The sequence below is a fragment of the Schistocerca americana genome, chromosome 3, assembly GCF_021461395.2.
Source record: "Schistocerca americana isolate TAMUIC-IGC-003095 chromosome 3, iqSchAmer2.1, whole genome shotgun sequence".
NCBI lineage: Eukaryota > Metazoa > Arthropoda > Insecta > Orthoptera > Acrididae > Schistocerca > Schistocerca americana.
The window spans coordinates 126,224,605-126,240,776 of NC_060121.1; the positions used below are offsets into that span (position 1 = coordinate 126,224,605).

Genomic DNA, 16,172 nt, shown 5'->3' on the forward strand with positions numbered 1-16,172 from the left:
TAAGGGATCTGACATTCCACGCTCCGATCCGTAGAACGCCAGTTTTCTTTCTCCTGATAACGACATCCTCTTGAGTAGTCCCCGCCCAGAGATCCGAATGGGGGACTATTTTACCTCCGGAATATTTTACCCAAGAGGACGCCATCATTATTTAATCATACAGTAAAGCTGCATGCCTTCGGGAAAAATTATGGCCGTAGTTTCCCCTTGCTTTCAGCCGTTCGCAGTACCAGCACAGCAAGGCCGTTTTGGTTATTGTTACAAGACCAGATAAGTCAATCATCCAGACTGTTGCCCTTGCAACTACTGAAAAGGCTGCTGCCCCTCTTCAGGAACCACACGTTTGTCTGGCCTCTCAACAGATACCCCTCCATTGTGGTTGCACCTACGGTACGGCTATCTGTATCGCTGAGGCACGCAAGCCTCCCCACCAACGGCAAGGTCGATGGTTCATGGGGGGGGGGGGAATTTATAATAGGAAGTGACAAAAGAAATAGTAGATGGAGGATGGGGAAGTTATACACAACTTCTCTGTACACATAAGCTTAAAACCTCTTAATATGTCAAAAAGGCAGAGTTAGCTATGTGTACAAGAAATATTATACACCTCATTAAGGCATGTAAGGTATAAAATATTAACAGTATCGTCATATGTGTATAGGGGAATTGTATTTCTCAAATAAAAAAGTGATGCTTTGTTACACCAGTGTGAGTATGACCGCAAAACATTATGGAAGGACAATTACCTACATGAGAAACAGCTTCAAATCAGTGAAAAATATCTCTTAATAAGCTGTATTTCTCTTACACAAGAAACTAATACTAAAAAGAAAGACTCATTTAGAAGTACGTTGGAGTGGTAGGCGCTATTTTCTTTTAGTTTACCAGTACAGATGATTATGATTAGAAACCTGGGGCACAAAATTCAAATAAGTCGAGATGAGCAGGCTACAAAGAAAAATTTTAGCACATTGGAATGGTTGGTGCTACTATGTAAATCGCAACATATTCTTAAATAAACTGTTATTTGTGACAAGGAAGAATATCAGTGTCATTGGTGCTGGTGTCACTTGCAGAAAAAAAAGGAAAAAGAAAAGGGAAAGAAGCCCCAGCTAGTGGCATACTGCAGTTGCAGTGAAGTTGCATGTGTGAACTCCCAGATTTTAGTTGCGCAACTTCTGTCATGCCACAAAAATTCAACTAGGTTGTACTTTATTGGGCCACTTTCCTTCCACCACTGCAAGCTGGTCGCAGTATTCCAAAACATGAGCATTCTGTTGCAGTTATTGTGGAGTAACTGCTGCTGTACTCCATTCGATTTCAGCCTGTTCTCATTTTATTACCGACAAAAGTGAAAACAGTGGTCGGCAGGTACACTTTCGGAGCTTCTTGAACTACAAGAATAGTAACCTGTGTTTGATTTTCTGCAACAGTGTGTGTGCGTGTGGAGGAGTGGAAATATTTTTAAACCAATAACATATCCTGTAATATTAAAAGATTTTTTGATGATTAAATAAATAAACTTAATATATGTAACCAAGAGAAGCGGGTTGTATAAACTTCGTGATTTGTGAGACCATGCACTGAATGCTTATGTCAATGAACACAACAAGATTCGAAAATCTTGGAAGTGCGGCGTGTCTGAAGATGATATTTACATGTCAGCTGTTTGTTAGTTTGCAACTGCAGATAGCATTTTCGTCTCCAAATGTTATTTCTTTTATATATGTGTTTGTGGCCCCTGATGTATCCCTGTACGATATCTGTTTTTAGATTCAACATTTGGGTTCGGGCTTCCTTGTATTTAATTCGTGTCACAGCTCTTTGCCATAACATGCACTATAACATTCATACCCACCCATATGATTTCAATTGACATCATACTTAAGGCTGTACAACTACAAAGAATTTGTGGGGTCCTGTCTGTAGCTCACAATGCAACTACAGGAAGCCACAAGCTACAGCGCCACGTTAGTTGAGTGTGTGAACCTGACTTCACTCTATGTTGTACAATGATGAGAAAACCTATGGATTACAGGTATGTCTGTTGTGGATCAGCATCACACTCTTCTTTAGGCTACTTGACGAAGTTCAGAATCTTTTTGGAGGCTGTTGAGTAAGTCAAAACAAATGCCTTCCAGGACAAACTACACGAAACACGAAACTTCCTGGCAGATTAATACTGTGTGCCCGACCGACACTCGAACTCGGGACCTTTGGCTTTCGCGGGCAAGTGCTCTACCATCTGAGCTTCCGAAGCACGACTCACGCCCAGTCTCACAACTCTACTTCTGCCAGTATCTCGTCTCCTACCTTCCAAACTGTATCTGCCAGGAAGTTTCATATCAGCGCACACTCCGCTGCAGAGTGAAAATCTCATTCTGGATACACGAAACACATCTGCCTTTGTGATGGAAATACATCGGCTCTAAACCGCTCCTGAAACGCTACTAACTCTCACAAGATAAACTATTATAGTACATCAAGGAACTCACAGGTCATTGCTTCATTGCTACATTCTGGAACAACATGAACCTTCCTCCTCTAGCCGTTCTTTACTGCGAAATTCATCCCCCACATCGCAGATCTTACTTCGCTTCAACTCTCAGAGCTTCAGCTCTACGCTTGTAAACGCAATTGTTAACCTCAATTTCTTAACACCATTCATTTCTCTAACTATGGCATTAATAAAATGGCTCTAAAGGATCCAATAGCCAAATGCATGCCAGCAAGGGTAATCTACACTAACATACTGAAAGTGTCCCATGGAACAGATAGTGCTTTTCTGGACAACACTACAAAGAAGCGACTTAAATTTAAACTTATTACATGCATAATGGTTGCTGAACTGCAATTGTGATATAAATTGGCAGGTTTTGTGTAAGTATCTACACCTACATCTACGTGATTACTCTGCTATTCACAATAAAGTGACTGGCAGAGGGTTCAATGAACCACCTTCAAGCTGTCTTTCTTCCGTTCCACTCTTAAATGGCATGTAGGAAAAACCAGCACTTAAATTTTTCTGTGGGAGCTTGATTTCTCTTATTTTATCGTGATGATCATTTAATAACATGCAACCAGTCACTTTTTTATTTTGATACGATTTATTGAACCATTAATTAATCTGCAAGCCACTGCAGGCTCATCATCACATGGAGGTGTTATAGGGACATTCTATTCTGCACAATGTGTAGCTAGAAAAGTGGACATCAAACTTTTTTGCACAGAAGCCAATAGTGACAATGTGTGGCTGAAAAAGTACAAGTCTTATTGTTAATTGGTAGCCTATTAAATTACTATGTTATGAGTCCCAACAGTCTAGCTATGGTAAGAGCACAATAAGTTGGCCGCTGGCCCCCAAATACTGATCGTCAAAAGTCGGCTTTAACTGGAACACTTTATGTTGACTGTGGTCTGTTTCAGATTGCTGCAACCTCTGTGACCTGACAGTTGTGATACTATACTAGAGTGGAGAAGTGTTGTTGGTTTCACTATGTGTGCAAAGGACTTTGATTAATAATAGTATTTGTACTTAAATTTAAATGCGCTACTGAATATGAGACAGAATCACTAAAGTTTACTAAATGATTTCAATACCAGTTTTCTTCTAGTCATTGTGTTGTATTACAATAGCCTTAATTGCTTTAAAGTCCCTTGCTACAAATAAGTACCACATTTGAAGATGAGAGCTTATATAATGTGCATTCATGAATCCATATCACTATTGTGCCAAAATTTATACCACAGCAGGTGATTGCTACAAGTTCCGCACACATGAGTTGTCAGAACAATGCAACATTCCCACTCTCACATTCTCATAGCCACAGAGGCCAACCACAGTGTCAGGCATCTTTTGTGACCTGTCCAAAGTCTTCGACACAGTAAACCATGACCTGCTTCTCCAAAAATTGGCACGCTATGGTTTTCAAGGCAAATATCTTAGCTGAATGTCATCATACTTGGCAAACAGAAAACAAAGAGTATTTATTAATATCAATGGCAAGAAATTTGTCTCTGGCTGGAAAGACACTCAATTAGGTGTTCCACAAGGTTCAATATTAGAGCCACTACTTTTTCTGTATTACGTTAATGATATGCCATGTCAGGTCCAGTCTGATACTATCCTCTATTCAGATGACTCAACAGCTGTAGTCTGTTGTAAAAATGAGGAAGACCTAATTCGTCATATTGAACAAACACTTGGGGATGTGGAGGCATGGGTCAAAAACAATAACTTGACATTAAATTTTACAAAAAGAGAAATTGTTCATTTCACCACAAAACAATCTGCTCAGTCTATAAGTGAAATAAGGTATATGGACAAAAAATTAGAGACAGCAGACTGTGTCAAATTCCTTGGCGTATTAGTCAATAAAAACCTGTTATGGAGTCACCATGTGGACAACATACTGGGTCGACTGAATAGCCTTGTATATATTATGAATATATTGTATAGTATTACTGATTTAGCTGTAAGAAAAATATAATGCATATTTTGTTTCAGTCTTTAGGTATAGTATAATTTTCTGGGGGTCTGAAAAAACAAATTTACTTAGAGCTTTTAGACTACAAAAAACAATCATCCGAGCAATGGTGGGGGCAAAACCAAAGCAATATTGTAAACCTTTATTTTTAAAACTAGATCTAATGAGCATTACAAGCATATACATCTATGAAACTCTCACTTTCACGAAAAGAAACCCACAATTTTCTGAGGGCAATTTCTTCTTGCATCAATGTGATACTAGATATAGAACGAGTTACATGTTACCTACCCACCATTTAAAATCATATGAAAAAAACCAATACTATATGGGCATTAAATTTGTAAATAAAATATGGAAAGATATGGATGACCCATATGTAAAAGGTACCAAAAGAGACCTGGAAAAATATTTGAAAGATAAATGTTACTATAGTGTAGAAGCTTTCGTGAATGGCAACAATGCATTATAATTGTAATTAAAATACCTCTTTGAAGATGTTACACCATGTATATTATTAGTTTATTGTCCATTTTTAGTATTATTGTATAGTGTGTAAAACTGACAAGTCACCTATGTCACAACTTTTGATTGTGATAATAAAAATTGAATTGAATTGAACCTTCTACCCCACTACCCCAGAGGTAAGTGGCAAACTTTACTTTGCTCTTGGCTGAATACACCAATGTTAACTAAAATTAAGCACATCTTAAGATATTACTGTTTCTGTAAAGTAATTTTATTTTATACTGAGAAGAAAAACTACACTCTTAAGAAGTTAGTTGACATTTTTGGATGTGGCTGTGAGTTTTTAGATGTTTTTTATTATAAAATACAGATGAGAATGACAGGCCACATGGATACTTGAGTCGTGGTGCATACTGCCCACAGGCTGCAGTTTGATGACTACTGAGCAAGGCTCTAGTATCGTAGTGATTGGACAGCCTTATGATATATGTGACAAATTGCTTCCAGCATTGTACATTTTGCCAGCCTACACACTCACATACACAATATTTTGGTGGTCTTGGTTTCTCAATTTACTGCAAATGATACAGAGTATAATGTCTCTATAACAGCTCTATCCGATGAGACTGCAGCAGTTTGAAAAATAATTAACAGTCTGATAAATCATATCAAATTTAAGCTACTGTTTGCATGCTATTCCACCGTAAACAACATCAAATTTAAATTACCATGAGAGTCAACAATCCTCTTTATGGACTTTAGTGTCATCTTGGACGCCCTCAGTTTCTCCAGAGGGCTCTAAGAACAGACAATTCTATATTTATCAGATTCTTAATCGACCTGAAGGTGATAAAATACCACTATATAATCAAGACAAATAATTTTAACATGCACCATATCCGCGAGGAAATACAGGAACTACGGTATCAAAACAAAATCACTGCCTTTATCTGGATCAAAGCACAAAGCAGAATAATGGGCAATGAGAAGTGTACACAGGAACAGAGGGGTACACTCAAATGCCACCTAGCTACTTCCTTTATGTATTCGAAATATAAATAAGGATTCAGTGGAGTATGTGACTAAGGCTCTCATATGAAATTAAGGAGGAAATCTATTCCAGAATTATACAATCAGTTTCAGGAAATCGTGATGTGAAAAGTAGAAATATAGGTAATAGGGACTTTGTGCTCATTATGGCTTGTGTCACATTTAATCATGGACGAGTAGATACACACTTCGTTCGAACCCATATGGCTCTTTCTTCCCTCTGTGAGTGTGGCGTGCACAATGTTAACCATCTTCTCCTTGATTGCTCTAGACAGTATCAAGAGTGACGGGCGCTGATAACCTCGCTGTTGTGCGCCCTAAAACACTAATAATCATCATCATCAAGAGTGAACGCATCTGCTACAATCATTCGTCACAGCCCATATTGTCTCACGTACAAATGTAAAAATCTTGTTAAAGACAAATGAATTCTCAATATATTATCATTTATATCAATTTATAGTGGAAGGCTAAATTTCCCTTACCTTGTATTGCTTTTAGGAAGTATTTAAGTTAATAAGAAACCAACGTTTCGGCCATGGTTACTGTGACTTTGTTCTGAGTCTTCCAGTGTCACACAGATATACCCAGAAGAAGGCAATTGTAACCACAGCCGAAACGTTGGTATCATGAGTAACAGCTTCGTACAGTATGAATCGGTACCTGTATATTGAAGTAATGAATAAGAATACAGCTGTAATGTATCTTCTATGTGATGTACACTATGTGTAACAATGTTGTTTGTATACATGTTTTTCATCATTTGCTTGGCTTGTTCAATATCATGTTGTACACTTATGTACACTGAAAGACTCAGAGAATCAATAAAGGTACAGTACAGTACAGAAAACTTTCATGTTAACTGACTCTGGTCGCGGAAGGCTACGCAAGTATTAAAGTATTTATTCAAGTGATAGAAGTGTTTTTAAGTTATTTATCGCATTGTGTTCCTATCAGTGATGGATTTTGTGCGTGAGTTGAAGATTATGTGGATAATTCCCGAAGATGAATGATTCAGTTTTAAAAAGTACCATCTTTGTTGTGTCTGTTTAGTCAAAGAGTAGCAAAGTCTCACATTACACCTATGTGTAGGGATAAATGCAAAGCAGAGTATATAGTCAAGTCAATTGTTTGTTTGTAGCGGAGAAGCCGCTGGATGTTTTGAGCTGAGTTGAAGTAAGATATACAACGTCACGCGTAAAAAGTAGGGCAAACGATAAAATGTAGTTCAGGAAGTTTATATATGCCCAATTGGAAGACGTTACTTTCCAGCTGCAAGAACGTCATGTAAATAGTAATTAATGACCGTTCTTACCATAAGCATTCGCTTATGACTGTTTTGACTACTGCGTGTAACACCAATGCGACGAAGCTGAAGACAACTCCCATGGCAAAATCGTTCTTTTATTCCGTTCTATTGCTTTAGCGCACTAAATGATTAGTGCGTCTTCGTAATTAGTTCAGGTGCAAAGTATAGTGAGAATTGCCGTGTCTCACTATTAGGGTTGTACGAAGTAATTATTGGCTTGATCGACGGAACTGTCATCGTACTCTGAAAAGTATTATATTTGGGATTATGGTATATAGTAAATGGTTTAGAAACTCGTTACGATTTACGGTTAGCCTGTTACCAGGTACAACGCTCTTGGACGTATCCTGTTTTTTAAACAACAAACACGCAGGATCTGAGTTAAGTTTCACACATCAGATTTAAAGGTTTGAGTTTCAGTCATTAGTCGGTCTTCTAATATTTTTCTGACCATCACTTTTTCATGTCAATAATTTGAGCATTTGAATAATGCTGTTTACAGTTCATTTCCTGTAACTGGCAGCGTTAGTGCTAAGAGAGAATGTAGGTAAGGGCATACCTCGTACAATAGAATCATGCATAATAAAACACTGTTGTGGTGTTCAAACCAACTCTTGGGTCGAGGATGGTTTTACCTTACTTTGGTATTACAACGATGGGATATTGAAAGTAAAAGCAATGTCATGGAATATAATGACTGTTAAACTTCCTTACAAATACTCGGTATTTTTTTTGTTTTGTGGATGTAACCACTGTTACTGTTCTCATGTTGCATGCAGAACAGACCTTACTGGAATTTCAGTATTGTGAAAAGAAAAAAAGTAGAGAGACTGAAAACGTGTATTTGTTGTGAACTGAAATAGGATCCATGGACAAATAATTGTATGTGTCCAATCTTTCACACCATGCATAAAAAATAAATACACTAAGTACTTTGATGTCACCACAAAATGATTTGCATTGTACACTAAATGCTGTTGACAGGTGTATGTACAAGAAGACCACATGGTTCATTGCTTGTCTGAAGCTATAGTAAAATGAATGTAAACAATGTTGCAACTTGACATATGTTAATTGATCTTTCTCACTATGATATATTGCATGTGTGTTAGTGCTACATTGCAACAAATGTTTATTTGATGCATCTTCAATCATTCTTAATCAAATGCTCTGCTTTCAACATATCCAAGCTGCCAAGTACCGGATATAAAAGGTGAACCCAGATTGTTGCTATTGACAGACAGAGCTTGATCTCCAGATCCCTTCTGCTTTGTCCTATGACATAATGTATAAAACACATACTTTGTTGATCAGCGCATCACTTAAATCTGTGTCAATGCCTGTGACTTCCCTTGTCCTCCAGGGGTTCAAATGCTCCTAAACATAACACTGGTTGCTATTGATTCACTAAATAAAGTGTTAAATTGTCACTCATCCACAATGACATCTCTCACATACTGAAAAGAATTTCATACATTTTGAGTAGCCACATAATACTTCCTCTTGTGTTGTTACACACATTGAACTGTCTTTTTTTACTTTTTTTTATTAAAATATTTTGTTCTTGAAGTTGTGCCTGACTGACTTCAACCATAATTTGTTGTATGTTGTTATGCTACTGGTTATTTCTGTTTTTTGTGTATCATGGGTCTGTCTGCATGGTTTTCTGCCTGTGACCACCAGTTACACATAAATGGGGCATTCACAAAGGATTTATCCCGGTGCCCATGTGAAAAGCTGATTTACAAGTATACACAGTCTTTGCTTGTGTGGTTGATGCTTTCTCTTTGGACAACTTTTTGTTTCATGAGAAAATTTGTGTGTCTGATCCTAGTACATGTTGTGTTCCTCTTTCATAAGAGGAAGTTATTTATTTTAACATAACTGACAATTTGCTCTCCTAGAATATTTTTATTTATGTGGAAGTTCTGCTCTTCAATCAATAGGCATATCCTAGTTATGGTTTGTTTACTGAGTAGGCTAACATATCTACTTGGCGTACCCACATGACAGTGAGGAAAATGTCGATGGGAGTTGTGCCCAGTATTCTTGTGTATCATATTATGGAATTATATCCAAAAACAAAGATGATGAGACTCACCAAACAAAAGCGCTGGCAGGTTGATAGACACACAAACATACACACAAAATTCTAGCTTTCGCAACCAACGGCTGCTTCCACAGGAAAGAGGGAAGGAGGGGGAAAGACGAAAGGATGTGGGTTTTAAGGGAGAGGGTAAGGAGTCATTCCAATCCCGGGAGCGGAAAGACTTACCTTAGGGGGAAAAAAGGACGGGTATACACTCGCGCGCGCACACACACACATATCCATCCACACATATACAGACACAAGCAGACATGTCTATGATATATATATCTATGATATGTCTGCTTGTGTCTGTATATGTTTGGATGGATATGTGCGTGTGTGCGCGAGTGTATACCCGTCCTTTTTCCCCCTAAGGTAAGTCTTTCCGCTCCCGGGATTGGAAGGACTCCTTATCCTCTCCCTTAAAATCCACATCCTTTTGTCTTACCCTCTCCTTCCCTCTTTCCTGACGAAGCAGCCGTTGGTTGCGAAAGCTAGAATTTTGTGTGTATGTTTGTGTTTGTTTGTGTGTCTATCAACCTGCCAGCGCTTTTGTTGGGTAAGTCTCCTCATCTTTGTTTTTAGATATATTTTTCCTACGTGGAATGTTTCCCTCTATTATATTATGGAATTAGGTTCTTTTGAACAATGTATCATATTAACCAGTTAAGTCAAAAAATTTCTAGAGCTTTCAGCACACGATTGTGTTTCCTCCTCGAAATATTGGTTGTAGCAACAGACTGACAGGTGAATAATCCTAGGTCTAGACTATCTTTGAAGGTGCTAAATTATTTAGTTGTGAGTTGGCAAATGGAAGTTGTGATAGCAGACTGGTTTCTAGTTTAGACCAACGTCTCAGTTCACACTATAATTAATACACTTCCCATTATAATCACCTAAAGTTGCAAAGTAAATTCAGGGAAGTTTTATTACACAATAGACGAAGTTCCAAGTATTTTTGTGCATATTGTGTACATGTATATAAACTTTGAAGAATACTGGGGGGCAGTGCTGTAGACTGCAGTGCATTCAAAAGTCTAGTGGGCCTTTATCCCACAGTAGATATAAAATTGTGCCTCCCCCCCCCAAAAAAAATCTTCATCTATCTTGGAGAGGTGCCAACAATATGATGACTGGTGGAGATTCCACATATTCTGTGAGGGTCTTGGGATTAAATAAGACCACTCACTGAAAAGCAGAAATGTTGAGCTGTCAGTAGGCACACACGAAAGAAAGAAAACTTGATAGCTTTCAATGTTATCCTTCGAACACACATACACACAAAAATGTGTGTATGTCCATATGCCCCTAGCCGGCACTGTGTAAGAAGTCTGGTTACATGGTATGTGACAGGTCATTCACATATACAAAGAATAGGAATGGATAAAAAATTGAACCCTGCAAGGACTCCATTTGTAATTTCTCCACTGTCACTTATTTTCTTACCTCCCTGCGATGTTTGAATTGATCACCCTAACTTTAATGTAATTGTTGTTAAGTAGGCCTATAATTCAGACCAATTTTTGTAATACCATTAATTAAAGTGCTGTGATGACCAGGTGTGCCTTCTTGTGGTGCACTATTGTTGCTAGCCATAGAGAGCATTCAATCCTCACAATAGCGGAGTACTGGTCATAGAAATATGATGTTAGAATAATAAGAGTGATAGAGATATGGGTGTAAAGTAGCTGAATGAGGTAATGTTCAACACAAAGTTAAATGTCTTGGAGGGAGGGAAGAAAGGAAAGAAGGTTAAGAGTTTAATGTCCCATTGACATAGAGGTCATTAGAGATGGAAAAGTCTTATAATCCAGTTTAGAACAAAATACATAGAATAGTATACATAAAGGTAGGAACAAAATACATCAACAAAAGGCATATTATAATTGGAGGTAGCATGAGAACCAGTAATTTTATATTTACAGTCAAGTTCTTAGCCATCAGCAGGGGTAAATTGCATGCCTGGAACCCAAAAGGTCATGATGTTGATTCCTGGCCAAACCATAACATGTCTGCCTCTGCTCTTGCCTTCACTACTTGGTGAGTAGTATCAAGTTATTGCTAACCAGTAGTGCAGGCTGTTTTAGATGAGCAGTTAGGGCTACTGATCGACAGAATGTTATATTGGATTGGTTACCTTGTCTTTTTTTGTAGGTAGCTTGAGACTTTCGCTATGGCACTTCCTTGAAGCACAAGTTCAATGTTTGTGCAAATTTTCACTCATCAATTATAGTTAAAGGACATTTTTTCCATTGTGAAGTTAACTATAGGTTTCATAGCTACCTCTAACACCAGCCAAAACCTGTGCCTATCCAACAGTCTTGTGAGAGGCTCCAGGTAGACACAGTGCAGGAGAGCACGTAGATGACTCCAGATGCCTTTATCAAAGGGAACTGGAGGAAACTCAACAGGTTCTGTAAATAAGCTCAGTGTAAGCAATGTATATGTGACAAGTGAAGTCAGTATTATTTTTTTTGGAGCCAACATGACAAATAATACAGTTAAAGGGAGGACACTAATCTCGTACTAACACAAATGAAATCTTGACTATCATAGTAATGAAAATTAATATCTCCTAAAAAAGTCCGCAGAGAACCCAAAAGCTTTAGCTCAGGGGAAGCATGTAAAATTGATATTCAGATTTAAAAACTTACTAATTTATTAAGTAATTTCACAAGTACAGTTCATCTTTCTGTAGCAAAACTGTCTCCTTGGGCCCTGGTATGTGACATTTACAAGTGTAGTGGTAAAAGATGTTAATAAGAAAAGTGTGTGATAACTGTCTCATCTTTTATCTCGCCATTCTTCAAGAGATATTGTAACTGTGGCTTGTTTTAGTCACCCAGGAAAAATTCTTTGCATTGATGATGCGTAAAATGATATGTGTGTTAAACCCAAATTAAAATTTGTTGTGAAATTTTCAAATGTTCCCACATGTTGCCATATTTTTGACCTAGAAGATGTACTGTAATTTTAAATCTGAATCATTCCACATTATATTGAGAGGTCACAATTATGAGCCATGAAACATTCACATAACTGATGTAACTAACTTGCTTTTTCAACCAAATTGAAACCATGTACTTATGGCACTGGATATTCACTCAGGTTGAGTAGTGTTCTAATCTTCAGACTCTATTCACTCTGTACTGATTAACTTACGTGACACAGTAATGAAAGAATACCTTTATATGTTTCAGTTTCCCAGAACCATGTCACCTGACGGCAGGTACACTGGTACTGTCCCGAAGACTAGTACACATAAAGGGTCTACACGGAGAGATACATCTGCTTTGCGAAGGCAGGAACACAGAAGCAATGTACCTAATAACCTTGTAAGTTTTAGCTCAGCTTCTGTCTGGCTAAGAGACTGAAACTAAAGCAATTGTTGATATCTTGCCATTTTTCCTTTGATGAACTTTAACATCTCTGAAGCATTGTGACCATGTTGTATAATGCAGAGATTGCTGTTTTCATTAGGTGTTTATTTGTGAAGTGTTTGTTGCAAATGTTGATGCTGAATGTTTTGGTTAGGAATTTACCCTTGGCATTTGGCTGTGAAGTGTGCATGTATGGCAAATCTTGCAGCAGGATTTAAATTCGACAACACATAGATCACTTCCTCCATTAGCACCAGTATTAGGTGATGCTACAGTTACTGTGGGACAGTCCACAGCAAAAACTGCATGAATGCTTGTGAGTTGTGATGTATTGTATTGGCCTCTTGCTGGAAAGAGCAAAATGATCCCACTACAGTCCCCCCCCCCCCCCCCATCCCCATCCCCCACTCCCCCCCCCCCCCCATCCCCCACTCCCCCCCCCTCAGCCCCTGCAACCGACGTCAAGTTGCCAACAGTAGAAACCATCTGCTATGAGCACTTGTGTCAAAGTTGCCCTGTAAAGTGCACTACTGCTATAAAATGCCTAAAAATGTTGTCCTTTGTATGAGAGATAAATACGAAATTAATTAACGGTTTGAGGAATGAGAATCTGCACACTTAGTATAGAGTTTATTGTGTTTATAGGGTAACTGTCTATGTGGTATTGTTATTTTGGAGGAGTGGGTTCAAATCCCTAGCCAACCACCCTGCCACCTTTCTCTTGTTTCGTAAATTACTTCAGGCAAATGCTTGAATAGTGCCTGCTTGACAAGAGAGTGAGAACAGTTTGAGATATTCTATAATATGATTACCCTCTTCAGTAAACCCTTATTTTTATGTGTAAGCACACACATGCAAGTGGCGATTTTTTTGCAGGCTGAAAAGTTCTGAGAGCCTTTGCAGACAGCTAGCATCACACCAAGCATTGTTGGCAGAAGGCACCCCGTAGATAGCTGTGGAGGGTACCAACAGCCTGTTCATGGATGCTATTTCTCTGTAGGATAAAGATCTCTCAACACTCTGCCCAAAATTCTCTCTCATTTTGCTATCTATATTGGCATAGCTTTACTATGGCTACGAATACAAACTGTTTTCTACTCCAAATTGTACATCTATTAGTTTACTTTCTTTTTGAGATTTTCAACATCTCACCATAAAGATGTCATGTTTTAGCACATTTTATATATAGATTATCACTTACTTCACTGATCTCTATCACACCACCGCTACCTCCTCGTCCTGCCACCCTCCCCCCGTTCTTCCCACCACTTCACTGTCGCTGCTGTGGCTCAGTCTTCTCCTCTGTTTTCAATGTTTTCTTCCATTCCATTTCACCACATCTCCCTTCACCTTCCCTTCAGTCTCTTACGCATCATTTGCATCTCGTGCATTTTCCTTGGCATCCTCATCCATTCTCTTCAGAAGTCTTTTCCTTTAGGGATTCCTCATCTCTCTAAAACTTTTCTTTCTCCTCTTCTCCATTTTTGTTACACTTATCCACCTTCTCAAAAACTTTATTTCACTTGATCGCATTTTACATTTTTCTCTTTCCTTTGTGACCCAAGTTTCTGGTGTATATAACAGAACTGGGATACAATATATCCCATTCTTAGTTTCTGGGGGGATGTGTCTGTTCCACATCATTCCTCTCACATTTCTCGTTAAGCAATCAGTTTATCTTTCTTATTCATGTACCTGTTTGTCATAGCTTCCATTGTCCTGTGATCTACTCCCCTGCTACTTGAAATTTTCCACCATTTTCAGCTGCTCCCAACCCAGTGACATGTTTACCATAGGTCTACCCTTTTTTACTTGTTGTGACCACCAGTTCACAACTCATTGCAATACGATTTAGGCCACTCTCTTGCTCAATTTGTACCCAAACATCCAATTGCTTCTTTTTTTCCCCACTCTGATGTTCCCCCACAACACCAGGTTATCAGTGGACAGCGTTGCTGTCTTCCTGTCTTGCCACTTTCGTCTTTATCACATCAGTCACCACAATGAAAAGTAATGGAGATAGCGAACATCCTTGTTTCCGGCAGTTTCTCTGCTTGTCATCCTTTTCTCTCTATTTTCCTCTTTAACACAACTTACATTCTGTTGTTCAATTCAATTTTGTTGTTCTTAGTACAGTCGGCTTCTCTACCCCATTCCTTCTTATTTTCTCATCTGTTACAAAATATAAGTTATGACTATCCAGGCCTGAGTTTCTGAAGGTCTAGCTATGAAAATGTATGAACTGATCTTCTTATTATGTTTGTAGTGTGTGCTACCCACAGGCTGTTGTATCATTGTAATATGAAAATTGCTCCACCGAAATGCACAAAGTGCATCTGAATTTTATTGGTACTGTGGTAATTCTTCTGACTTGTTTTCCAAATCATTTTAGTGATGCCTTGACCAACAATCATCTCCAGGAAATGTTCACTCGTGCCGGAAGTCACAGATTCGGAGAGAAATTGCTGCAGGTGAAGTGTACAAACTGTGTTGTCCATGCCTGCTGCAAATTCCCAAAACAGTGATTTGCCTTCAGAACCACTTTAAAATAATTACATTGAAATGTTTCTCTTCCTTCTGCATGGAGAGGTAACAAGGCTACTGTTCGGAAGGAACTGAGTGAACTCATGCATTGTGTCCACTAAACCAAGTGAGATGAAACTTGCAGTAGTGTAAAAGCTTATTAAAAACAAACAGTGGAAATTTCTGGGCAGGAATATCAACAATATTAGGAAAAGGAGAGACTGTTACTTACTGTAAACATGACCTCTTGAGTAGCAGACATGCACAATGAAATGACTGTTTCTTATTGTTATACCTTTTGGCCAGAGCCTCCTTCAGCAAAGAAAGCACACACACTTTTACACAAGCAAGCACACCTAATACACACATAACCATTACTACTGCCAGGGTCATGCCAGTGGTAGCAATCACATGTGTATAAAGTGTGTTTGCTTGCTTTGGTGAATGTGTGTGTGTTTTCTTTTGCTGGAGAAGGATTTGGCTGAAAGCTGTAATGTGTAACAGTCTCTTCATTTTGCTGTCTGCAACTCAATGGATCATCTATAAAAACGTATTGTCAGCCATTTTTATTGACAGTTAAGAAATCTACAGTAGTAAACAATCCCTTTTCCAAAGGACTTGCTGAGGCCTTTTCAGATGAACACTCGTATAGAAAGAGATCTGCAACAACTTATTGCGACATACACCTACCGACCAGGCACAAAGGAACATCCCTTTTGGTATTTTCTCACACCTTCCAAACTGGTTTTGTACTGACTACTCAGTGAATGTCATATCTTTGTACTTCTTGATTCTAATATACTGTTCTATGAACCATCTCTCTGCAGATTATCCAGTTGTCAGACACTGCAATATTAAACATATTG

At 38.4% G+C, this 16,172-nt stretch overlaps 1 protein-coding gene across 3 annotated transcripts in view; it reads left to right on the plus strand.

Annotated features, from left to right (window-relative positions):
• Window positions 1-7,073: 7,073 nt before the first annotated feature.
• Window positions 7,074-16,172, plus strand: part of LOC124605781 (pericentriolar material 1 protein-like) — a 378,792-nt gene continuing 369,693 nt past the window's right edge. For 2 of the 3 annotated variants that reach the window (XM_047137665.1, XM_047137667.1), the window contains exons 1-2: window positions 7,074-7,181; window positions 12,604-12,738. In XM_047137665.1, coding sequence (XP_046993621.1) covers window positions 12,616-12,738 — 123 coding nt within the window. In that variant the 5' untranslated portion in view covers window positions 7,074-7,181; window positions 12,604-12,615. Of the gene's footprint in view, window positions 7,293-12,603; window positions 12,739-16,172 lie in introns of all 3 variants that reach the window. The other variant, XM_047137666.1, reaches the window with a different exon arrangement.